The sequence below is a fragment of the Apteryx mantelli genome, chromosome 2, assembly GCF_036417845.1.
Source record: "Apteryx mantelli isolate bAptMan1 chromosome 2, bAptMan1.hap1, whole genome shotgun sequence".
In the NCBI taxonomy this organism is placed as follows: Eukaryota; Metazoa; Chordata; class Aves; order Apterygiformes; family Apterygidae; genus Apteryx; species Apteryx mantelli.
The window spans coordinates 56,704,368-56,717,292 of record NC_089979.1 but is presented as its reverse complement, the minus strand read 5'-3'; the positions used below and the strand labels follow the sequence as shown (position 1 = coordinate 56,717,292).

The 12,925-nt window shown below is 37.6% G+C and overlaps 1 protein-coding gene across 1 annotated transcript in view; it reads right to left on the bottom strand.

Moving 5' to 3' along the window:
- Positions 1–9,513: 9,513 nt before the first annotated feature.
- VAPA (VAMP associated protein A) overlaps positions 9,514–12,925 on the bottom strand; it is a 32,447-nt gene continuing 29,035 nt past the window's right edge. Inside the window, exon 6 of the mRNA XM_067290712.1 lies at positions 9,514–12,131. Within this exon, the coding sequence (XP_067146813.1) occupies positions 11,973–12,131 (159 nt within the window). The 3' untranslated portion in view covers positions 9,514–11,972. The remainder of the gene's footprint in view (positions 12,132–12,925) is intronic.

Genomic DNA, 12,925 nt, shown 5'->3' with positions numbered 1-12,925 from the left:
CATTCATTTCATTTGTTCAACCTGAGCTCCTCATATGTTGGCAGCCCTGGCTGTTAAGGAACTTAAGCCACAAGTGGTTTAGCAGTGGAAGACCTGCAAATTCTCTAAGTTGTCCCATACCAAAGCTCAGATGTTTAAAAGCAAAAAGATTAAAGTGGTATCTTTATTAACTGTCACTGTAGCCAGGATGAGTGAAAGTTTTTCCCTTAGCACCTCTGTAATAGCCTACTCGAGGAGTCACCTGACCAAAGGGAAAAAAAAAAAAGTATATCTGAAGAAGCTCTTGGGCAAATTATTTTTTCATGTTCTATTTTAAAAAGGGCAAAAGGGTTCAGAAACTTAAAATGAAAGTGTTCCTGGTCTGTTTCTATACCGTTTACATATTGTGTCTGCTGCCCTGGGGTGGAATGTCATTTTTATAAGCAGAAGTCCATATTTTGAGATACAATGTCTGTCTTGCTTGATTTGGAGTGTGCTTGCTTAAAGCACAGGATTTAAAAAAAAAATTTTTTTTATTTTTGTAAAGTTATAGAAGATATTTTTCTTCTCAACTATATGTTCCAGATTAAACTGCTGGGGAAGTTTAAGCACTTGTTAAAATATTGATTGAAATAAAAAGAGCCTAACTGAAAAATTAAGGATTCCTCTGCATATGCATAATAATTTTCTGTTCTGTTCCCTCTCCCACCTGTAAAGAATGATCCATGACTTGAAAAGCTGTATCCCTCTGTCTAGTATCTCCTCTAGTTGTGCACAGATAAGCTTACTGTATACCAGAAAACAATTTTACTTGAGAACATCTCACTAGAAACAGCTGTGATGAATACAGCAGGGATGATTCAGATTTCAGAGCGAATCTTTCGGTTGTCTGAATAAAATTAGTTGAAACGCAGGCTGGAAGCGTATGGCAAGTAATGACAGTGTTGGCTTGCAAGGGCAGTATGGTCAGAACAGCTGCAGGTCAGTACAAAGGGTGTGGTATTAACAGAAACAAAATATTTTTTATAAAGGAATTGTAATCAAAGAAAACAGCATTATTGTTCTGTCTCACTTGTTCCAAGGGCTACAACACGGGGAAAAAGTTAGGATACTTCTCTTAAAGAGACAGAAATCTGATGAACTGAGAATAGAAAGCAAGCCACAGGATATCAAAAGCTTGCTTTTCTTCCAAGCTGTGCAGTTTCACTACTGCGTCACTTGCATACAGAAGACAGAGATGAACTGAAATCAATGAGACTTCCACTACTGACTTCAAAAGCTTGGGATTTGACCAATTTCTGAATTTTCAGAAGTGATTCAGGAGTTTTGGAAACATAACAGCAGATCCCTGAACAATGAGCTTGATTTTCAGGATGCATGCCCTAAATTACAAGACACTCTGAATGCTGTAGCCACAGCCTGTAAAGCAGCGGCTTCCCTTTCCACCCAAAGCTGTGGGTATGGATGAATTTAGGCATAAATAGATTCTACATGGCTTAATTCACCCCTTCCTGACACAAAAAGGCAGGCTAGGTAATACAAAACCAGCACCACTCACTCTGAATTTTAACATTTGATTACTTCCCGTGTTTTTTTCCTCTTATTACAAGTATTTGCCAAAAAGTTTTTCCTTCTAATCTTCTTCAGACTGTGATCACAGTGTTGATCTTTTTTATTATTTGCTGTCAGCACCAAATAATAAAGAGATGAAGAAACTGAATTTTTACTTCACTGCTGAATCAGGCAGAAAAACAGGGTTGTGAGGACTCAAACCACAAATACCTTCAAAAACTAAGGAAACAATGTTGTTGGCCTCAGCAATTATTTATTAAGCTCTCTTCTCCCTACCCATTCTTCTTGGCAATGTTGTTCCAGAGTAGAAAACTGTCTCTCAGAAGGATTTTAGCCATGGAACTACCAAGCTCTGACGACAGTAATTAATTCATAGCCAGTTTCCAGTAAAGGAAACTGCCAGTGCCTGGAAGCAGGTGGATGATACTCCCAATATCCTTCTCCCATGGGAATCACCTTTGTTCTTGTCCACTACAGTTTGAGACATTCTATTGGAAAATGAGAAATGGAACTGTACAAGACAATATTGTCTTCAAATAAATGAAGAAAGTCTACAAAATAGTTTACATTTGGAATTGCTAGGAATTAGATCATCTACATTCTAACTCTGTTGAATTCAGCAAATCTATCTACATAAAAAGCATGGGATCAGACCTACATACAGACCTTATCCAGAGGACAGAAACTTGCTAGGTAATACGTTCCTTAAGAATTTCTTTAAACAAGTTTCCAGCTAGTGAATCCGTTTTCTCTTAGCACCAAACATTAGTAGCCTGAAGACCCCAGAAGATGATCAAAACAACATATAGACATTAACTCCATTAACTGCCCTATAACATATTGCTGGAAACAACCATATCTTCCAGCAAGCAAAATAACTAGTTTCATCACTATAAGACACACATACAAATTCGAGTATTTTGCCACAAAAATGAGCTATAAATCTGAAATCTTTATCACGTGTGTGAGACTTCAACTGGTAAATTTACTGAATTAATCAGTGGATCTCGTGATATTGGCGTGCCAGGGTCTTTAAACAGCTCATTAAGGAATTTAGAATTCACTGGAGGCAGTTGGAGCTTTTTTAAAGAGTGGTTAGGGCTAAGAAGACATTGCCATCTGGTGGCGACAGCTTGCTGAACATCAATTCTCCCGTGCATTTTCTGAAGAACCAACCCACTCTCTTCTGAGAGCTAACCACCAGAATGCCCTGATTGATGGGGAAGCAGAGAGGTAAGCAATTAAAAGAAAATAATTATAAGGTGTCAAAATATTCGAGTGCAGTCACTTTTAAAGCACAATTACATAACACTGGCACAGGAGTGACAACAGCTTTTATCAGACCTGCTAATACAGTTAGGGGAGCGGGGAGGCAGGCGGGGACCAAAACCAGACAAGCTTTAAGTTTCATAGTCCCTTTATCAAGGCCAATAAGCAGAAGAAGAATTAAAGTTAAACAGAGGCTAGACATGCTTTCTCTTGGTCTAATTACAGCAAGTATTTAAACCACTTAGGAGGGCAAGTTAACAACAGTGGAGCAGAGGAGTGTCAGCAAGGTAAGAAGGTGACACCATCACCTCTTATGGAAGAGGAAGAAAAAGGTCATTGGAGCCTTTGTAACTGGGCAAATTAACAGCAAAACTGTACTGGCCCTTAAACCAGAGTCTCTGCTGAGTCCATGGCTTTAGCATACAGAAATTAAAACATACATCTTTCAAAGATACAAGTTTTCCCTGGGGGTCAACTGAACACTAAAACTGCATTCCACAAGGTGATCTCTCCTTACCAGGAGAGTACACCATCCATGGGATTGGTAGTGATAAAGAAATAACAAGAATTACATTCAAAAGAACTCTGAAGTTGCACTTCCAAAAGCTAAGAAATGCCAAAACAAAGCTTTACCCTTGCAACCTTCCCTGCGGCCCCTTCTGCATGCACAGAATCAAGACAACACTTCTCAATCCTGTACAATATATGTTTAAGGAATTCCTTCTCCCCACCCCCTAAGGAATAGTGGGGAAAAGATTGTTTGCATGTTCTAAGCTGTATGAACCATTTTTGTAATATATATATATTAGACTTGATATCAAGTCTAAATTGTATATACAAATGCACAATGGAAAAAGCAGTGAGATATATATATATACACACACATACATCTCATATATGAAAAGACACTTCATTCATGGTATTACCAAAAATTTAAATAAATTCACAAAACAACTAAAACTGTGCTAAGAGCCACACAAACTGTCAAATACACTATATATGCTAAAAGTATTACTAAGTTTTGACAGATATTCCATACCATTTTAAATCTTGGACTATTGTTGACTCACTCTACTTACAAAAGCAAATGCTTTAATTTCTGTGATTCCAAATAGGACTAGCAGAACCATAAACATATAGCTCCATGAAAGGGGAGCATACAGGACTTAGTGAACACCAGGCACTGGATTGGAAAGAATTTCCTATAAAAATAGCTTAATTTCTCCATAACTAAAAGTGTTTTTGCACTGACAAATGAGATATTAGCACTTCACAAAAGCAGCAGCAAACACTTCTGAACATTGGAAATCCACCTAGTTTCACTCTCTAGTTTAAGCCTCCAGTTTCTGGTTGTGCAGGTCTCAACCTAGCACTTGCAGAGGCTGAGAGCACATTCTGGAGGACATTTTGGACAAGTAGGCTCCCATTTGGTGAGAATGAAGGAAATATTTCTGTAGCCAGTCACTCTAAAAATTAGCAATTTTAAAGTTGCTCAGAAGTTAGAGATGACAGAAACAGTTAAAGGAGAAAATGGATTAGTAGCAACAACTGAAGCAGTTACAGATGTATGATACAATGTAAATCCGATGGTAACCGAGTCCACTGTAATCACCAGTTTACACATGAACATATAGACACCCCAGAAAGATTTGTGTACACATACGTAAATATACATGTACACAAACAGACATAAAGGAAATAGCCCAACCCTGTTCTTATGCCTGCACAGCAGGGGAATTAACATTTGTGTGGGTCACCTAACATGCTGCATTGCGTGCACAAGGTGTTGTTCTTTGGCACAGAAGAATTTGGGTCCTGTGTTGTTCTTTTTTCACTGCACTCACATAACAGTACTGAGGAAGGTCAAGAGGCCCCTGTTCGTGCATTGTTGGTTATGTGGCTGAATGCGCTTACTTTTGGCCAGCTGCTTCATTTCTACACTTTTAGTTCCACAAATGCAACACTGACACAGCTCTAAAAAAGACCCATAAACCACAACTAGCTTTTCATCAAAACACTGATCACACCTACTCTGAACATCAAATTCATTCTCTCATCCATCAACAATCATAAAATCATTATTTCCAAAGTGTCTAAGCAGAGCAGGCTGGAGTAGTGAAGATTTAGGCACATAGGACTGTACTTTCTTCCAAGTTTCAGCACTTCTCACCCCATCATTTCTATGATTTTGGCTCAGCGCTACAGAAACTGCCACGTTCCAGGTCATATCAGAAATTCATTCTAGTAATCTGAATGTGTTACCCAGAGAGCTGAACGACCAGTAGCTTAGCCTCCTTCCTGCCCCCAGGTAAAATGTTTGAACTGCTTGGCGAGTACATGAGCATTAACAGGCCAAACAGCAACAACCAGGACAGGCAGCTCTTCAGTTCGCTGTGCAGGCTTGCCCTTGATGGGAGCACCAATTTAAAGGCCTTTTATCTCAGTGCTAATTTTCCTGTAATTGGAGGTAGTTGGTATCTGTGAAACATCAACACTTCTATCAAATGTGGTTTAAATTAGATTTCAAATTCACATGGGGAGAAGCAGCACAAAGATGCTGCAATCGAATAAACCTTGTCTCTTTAAGAAATAAGTTTTTCCACAAACACACTGACCTTCCTTTGCCAGTGTAATCTGGTTCCTGTGGAGGCAGGACAAAGATAATTTCATCTAATCAGAAAAACAATCTGTTCTGATTTTCTCAAAGCTGAGACATGCAATAGAAGGCCTAAGGGCTAAAGTATTTCAAGGTATTATGGAAGAAACTGAAGCGTGAAAGTAGTGCCATGAAGTTGGCTGCATCAGAGATCTAAGGTTAGGCAATCACGGGCATGAGTAAAGTGACAATCTTTCTCCAGGAGCTCTCCTTTTTAAGTTTTAGGCCCTTGGGATGGAGAGAAGTCTTTGTTCCTGAAGAAAGCCACAGGAGTTTCTAACACGTGTTTAGGGAGAAGGCAGTACGTGCAAACCTAATTCCCCAATTTCCCTGAGAAAACAAAGCCATCAACAAAGCCAATTCTGAAGTCATCTACTACCAACCTCACTTTTCTCATGACTGCCTCTTCCTACCTTACTCCTTTTTCTTCACTTGACAGCAACCACTTTATAGCTCTCACTTGAAATGTGGGGCAGGTGGCTCATTTTCACCCTGAGGTGATTAAGAAGGCAATCAAGGAAAATTAGCCATGGCATGAGCTTCCAATTTCTGAAAAGTACTCACTTTCTTCATTATCAAAGCTGCACTCTTAAGTACTTCTGATTAGAGCAGAGAGCTGTCTCTGCATTTGACGTAGGGCTCAAGTTTTGTTTTCTGTAGACTTTCCTCCTAAGCCTTTCAAAAAAAAAAAAGTTCTATAAATTAGACTGTCCTAGAGAATGACTTAAACCAAGGCCTCTCAACCATTAAAAACACAGCAGCAATTTTATAATCAAGATAATTATTAGTCTCATTATCAACATGCTTCAAACCAGCCCTTATGCCAGTGCAACCAGGTAATGCAGCTTGAAAAGCAGTAGTAACAGCAAAGGGTTTACTAATTTCAAGTGAAAAGACATCAGTGGATTTAGTTTCCCTAAGAGTCTACTGTTGCTGGAGTGCCTTTGCTTGCAAGAGACAAACATACTTAGGTTTCAAGAAGTACTTGGCACTTTTTAGGAAGTACCTCAGAAAATCGAAGTGTAGCTGTATTATCTGTATTTGGACTAAAATTAGCCAATGGAAAAATATTTTGCCTCTCCCATAGGTACAGCAACATATAACATGGCTAACAGTAGCCATATAGATTTAGGACTGTTTTTCTTGCACTTGAATGTACAAACAACACTGGATCCACAGATTTTTTTCTGCTACATAGAAACATTTTTATGTTCTAATACTGAAAGTGCAACGTACCCAAATGCACAGCTTTTTTTTTTTTTTTTTGGGCTGCTGTCATTAGTAGAGGTCAGTCTATAATCCCAGTCAGCCTTTCATACTTTTGACATTTCAGTCACATTTTCTGCCTGTTTAAAACACAGCTCCAGAAAGGAAACAGCTAAGTCCTTGACAAGGTGCTTTAAAAGCTTATCAAAGATTTCCAAGCAACATGAAGCAGCATTTTGAAAACCCAACAAAAAAATATATATATATTTGGGCATGGACCAAGGCAGGCTTGATAAGCAGCAGGATGGAACGTGTGCTAGAAAACAGGGGCTTGTGACTGAAACATCCCTTCCCAACCATTCGCCTTAATGCTTGTGCCTCAGTTTCCCCATCTGTAAAACCAGGATAAACCATTCTTACAAGGGAGACTGAGAAACTCATGAAGATTGCTATTTAATTATTATCCACTCTGAAAACAGCCTAGACTGATCACCACTGACAACCTCTCTGAATTCACCTATGCACTTGGGCCTACATCAGCATTAGTAGAAATATAAACTTTCAAGAGCATCTTGAAACAGTTATTCCCAGACTATAGCAGTAATTTTTTAAAGCAGAACTGCGATGATAAACAGACCAAAATTTTTTTTAAAAAATTAATGCTTTTTTAATATACAAGTTTAAAAGGTAAGAATTATTTCAATCATCTTTCAATTAATTTTTATCCATTAATTTCAAGTGTCTGAGCTCAGACTCCTTAGCTACAATAATAGCTGTCTCATGCACTCCTGTTTGGATACCTTACCAGCCTTTACAGCTTTTTTTAAAGAAAAAGGAGGGAAGGAGCAACATTCTACATTGCAAGCAACAGGGATTCAGTACCCTGCTGGCAGTTTTATCACTGTTACACAGACTGGCACCAGAGTTTAAATAAATTGATACTTTAGACAGTTGGAGATGCTTAGATCACAAACGTGGATTGAGCTAAAAGCAAATCTAATATCCCCTACCAACTATTTTTCACCCATATCAGTTCCCAGATCCAGCTGACTATGCAGACACTTAAGTCCTTGACCCAAGCAAAAGAGGAAGAGACACTGACTGCTTCTTTGGATGGCGGTACCAGCTTAAAGCACAGAAATTGTACCTTCCAATCTGACAGCAATGAGAAAGACAGATAAAAAAAATCAATTTTTTGTTTTTGTGCAAGACATTTCTACATAACTTCTGATGTAAAAGGCATATGTATGAAGACAACACTAGCACTACCTCTGCTTATGCAGCCCTGACAGTATCAGCAATTTTTCTTAAAACATTTGCACCCTATAAACAAAAGGCGGGGGGAGGGGGGAGGCAAAAACAAAACAAAACAAAAAAACAGAACCCCTGATTATTGTTTGGTTACACTGTTCAAGTGCCTCTGAAAAATAAAGAAGGAAATAATTAAATATGAGAGATTTCTTTATGTCATTAGTTCTCAGTCCTTCCTACAGCAACTCAAGCACTTGTGAAAACTGACTCCTGTATTCAGCCTCCCCCTCCTGGCCAACATTTAGATGTGCCACCAGACTAAAGCAGCCACAGAATATCAAGGTCAGCAAACAGGGACTCTCTAGTGTTACACAAGGATTTGTGCTCCAGGACGCACCCCGCAAAGTCATTCAATGGGAACCGGCGTAGAAAGCAAAGCAGTGAGGTGTACTGTTCACAGCAACGTGGCTAGAAAGCAGAGATGCAGTATTTTATCCCAGCTGTAAACACAAAGAGCAGCGCTTTTCCATATTATAGTAAATGTTTATTATGACTGTTCTGTAGCCCAGTAGATCTCATTTTGTCTTTTACCACAGGCTGACCCAAGTGTTTGCCCTGACAAGTCTGTTGAGGCATCAACACCTAGGGACTCCAAACAGGAAAAAGAAAACTCCCTTTGCCACGATGAGTATATAAATCTGACCAGCCATCAGCATCCTCAGTGTTGTGCGGATTCAGGCACCTGCTCTTCATTCAAACACTGAATCTTCATCCAATCCAGCTTTATATTTACAAGCAGTAGCTAAAACCAGGGCAGTATATAGCCTGTAAAGGAAACTAGATACACCTCTTCAATATTAGTAAAGTCTATGCAATGTATATTCAGGGATAAGTTTCAAAATAAAAAGGACACTACTACATTTTTAATTGTTTATTAACACTTCAGCTTTTAATATCTTCGAAGAAGGCCTGAAAAATAAATTTTGCTTATTGACTTTGTCTTTTCCCCTTTGGCAAAAAGTCCCCCTTCCACCTCGTCCCTCCACCCCCTCTCCTCCCAAGAGGATAATGAAGTTTCAAGCTAGTGTTTGTTATTTTCTGATACGTAAATCAGCTTCAATCATAGCAGCGGAAACATGCAAGCCTGCACAATAGTGTCTGTCAACAGCTTTTAGAGAATCAGCAGAAATGCACAAATAGTTTGTGCAAATACATTTTTTTTTTAAATGTACTTGATATAATTTTCTCAAGTGGGTTAAATTTGGTGGCCAGAATTACTACAGAAGCTATATTTTCTACTTAACAAGGGTTTTTTCCCTAAACCATTATACAATCTTTTTAAAAGTGCTATATTCATAAAACTTTAAAATACTACTTTGATACTGTATACTTGTTCCACCTTGCCCTTTTGAGAAATCAGGGAAGCAACCTCTGATGCATATTAAACTAAAGTTGCGCATTTAGCCTCACATGACTTTATAGGCATCGTCATTTGATCATATCACTAGGAACAGAGAAGACTATTTCCCCATGCTTACATACACAAGTAAGCAGGCAGACAAAGCAAGAAGGTCTAACCATTTCAGGAACAGAGACAAACAATTTAATCCATATTACATAATTCACTGAATACAGTTGATCTCATCCAAAGTCACTCCTGAGAGCAAAATAGTTTTAGCATTACATTTTATATACAGCTAATGAAGGGATTACTGGAAACCCACACAGTCTCCTTATACCATTAATAAGCACTCTGCACACTTTCATTTTGAAGACATTACACCAACCATGACCGAGTTTTACCACCACCTGTTTTGTATTTATTAAAAAAAATATTTTAACCTGATTTTATCATTATTTTTTACTTTATTACTGGTGGGCCTTCGCAGTACTGCTGCCAGACATCAAACCTGAGTTGGCTGCATTGATAAATGACTCCTATTTCCTGCTCGCAGGTCCTGAAAGTGCTAGCTACCCTTGAAAACCTCTACAGCAAGATCTCTGTACACTCTAAGATCTTCCTAGTTGTTTATTTCCGCCCTTCAAGGAAGGGATGACTGCCCTGTCTGAAGCTGCGCCCTATTGCCCTCATCATTTTCCATGCAATCAGTTTGGAACAGGCTATGGAGTTTGACGTGTCAATGTTCTGTTAGAGATAAAACTGGAGAATTACACCATTCTGAACCAGTGGAATCAAAATAATCAAGACCTTAGCATAGTTCTTCCAGTCACTGGAGTGAAAGGAGACTTGAAGGCAGACACTGGAACATATAACTGGAAACATCTGTACTTGCGTGCTTAAGGGAAAAGATAAGCAGTATTTGTATTTTCTTCATCATTTTCCTTGCATATATGCAAGATTTTATAAAAATATCAGACAGCAATGACAGTACATGATGTAATCATAGGGTTTTGGTTTAAGAAAAAAAAAAGCACTAGAAATCAAAGGCAACCAAGATAATGTAATTCTTCTCTAGAACATTTTTCTCAACTATATAACGTGTGCATATACCAAGGTCTAACACACTTAGCTGCACCACATCAAGTCAAGATGTCCAAGAGCATATACAATTTTGCTTACAGGAGTATATCTCTTCCATAATTTTTCAGTTTATCAGTAATTCCCTAATTGGATTATGCTTAGTCAGAAGCACAGATAATATTTTGTTCCAATATTACTGTTGTTTTTTATGACATATTCAGAGATGACGCAAGACATAAGATTAAGTGCAGGGAAGCATTTCAGACCCAAAAATGCATTCTTTAAAACTTAGATATACATGGTTAATGTAGGTAGATCTGCCAGAAGTTGCATAAAATTTACTTTCCTTTTCCAAAGGTGAGCAACTAAGGCTCACTCAGTAAATATCAACTCTTCTGCACCAAGGAATTCATTATGGGTGTCTGAATCATTCAAATGGTGTTTCTGAATATCTGCTAAAATGGAATTACAAACTGAGTATGTTAGCATTCTTGAATTAAGTAATCTTATGAAATCAAAGGATAACAATGTTGATGCCTAGAAGACACCCAAAAGACCCAAAGATGGAACAGAAGGTCGATTATTACACTCCTGCACAATCCAAGAAAACTGTTAGTATACTAAAAACACTTATTTCTGCTATTTATACCTGCTGGATATCCAAATTATTCTGTCCTAAAACAAGTTGGATAATTATCTTCTCTGTAGCTGAAAGCAGCCAGAAAACAATTCACTTCTTAAACAAACAGAATGGAAACCCTTATTAATTTTTTCAAGCTTCAATTACAACAGTCTAAGCCAGAGACTTATGCAAACAAGTTTTAAAATAGCCATTTGTTACAAGTAGCAAATTACCATGAACAACGAACTTGTTAGGAATCCCTTCTAAAAGTACGACACACACAAACAGGCTACCCAGCAGAAAATCTGTTAACAATTTTATTTCTTTTGTAATGTTAAATATTATGGGACAGGATTGTAAGGATGAAAAACTCTCAACAATGCCTCACAAGGGATAAGAAAGAAATTCTGCCATGATATTAGCAAAGTAAGGTAAGGAGAAAATTTACACAGAAAGAGGCACCATTTCCCTCAGAATACCTCTTGTCATATTCCTGAATGAGTGGGATTAGCAATCTAATAAGTCATTTTTCCAAGAGGTAACAGCAACAGATAAAATTTTAAAGGATTATTAAAATAACATTTACAAGACTGAACAATTTTTGAACTCTTATTAAAACCACAGAAAGAAAGAACAATTCTTTATTTATGAATTTTCATAAAGGACTGAATGTGCAACTGACATCTGCTATTGATGATTTAATGTACAATTTTGTCCAGTAGCCGAACAGTTTGTCTTTTTAAATCATGTTTTCTAACCGTGCGAGATCATTAAAGGCAAAGCCTGTTATGATGCTGTACACAAAAATGGTCACTTGGGCCATACTACCAATGAAGTGGTAGGTAAACAAATCTTTTTCTGGCCAAGGGAAAAAAAAAAAGAAAAAAAGAAAAGAAAAGAAGCTGCATTTTGCATGCTTCTCTCACTCATTCTTTCTACAAGATGAATTTCCCTAGAAAGAATCCAATGAAAATGGCTGCAATTACAACAAGAAGTGAAGGAAGAGAATTAGAGCCATTATCTCTGAGGGCCAAGGCTGTGGGTGTTCCAGATTTATCCGAGTGTGCTACCTTTCTGAGCCTCAAGCCTTCATCCTGAGGGGAAAAAAACAAACATACATGCAAAATATTTATGAATGTGTCTTCTTAATAATCATGAAGATTTAACTCAAAAGCCAATTTTACTGGCAAGTATTTAATAAAGTAAAAAGGTCATTCGAAAAACAACACTGTACTACACCAAAATCCAAAATAAACGTGAAGCTTGCAAACTATAACATCTCAAATGAGAAGATAATCCACCTGTGTATCTTCTTCCTTCTGGAGAAGAAAGATTCTGGAATTCTTACTGGGCACAATGAAGATTCTTGCTTTCACTTACACAGTAAGAATTAAACAACAGTAATTCCTTATCAGTAATTTTGTACTGTATTTCTCCAAATGTTTCAGTGTCACCAGAATTACAGGTAAGGAGACAGCATTATTTCAGGATTCTTTAAAAGGCTTTGATGGCCATTGAAATTTTCAGATATCCAACAATAAATACACAAAAAACTCAAAAAGTCAAATATTGACTAGTTACGGGTTACTGAAATGGCACTACTATATAAAGTTACTGGAAAGTAATATATTGTTTGTTTACTACCTCTGGCCATTCATTTATTCTTGTTCACTAACATTTTATGATACACAGGGTTACTGCTTTCATTCTCACTTACTCATTTTTAAGAATGAATAATAATGCACTTTTATACAAAGTTACAAATTAAGTCTGAAGTAGAGAGACCCAAAGTAACTGAGACCACCTTAAAAGGGAGTATCTTTATTGCTTTTTGTTTAAGAAGAAAATGGTGTAGCTTCAGTACCTCACCCATAACAATGACAAGATC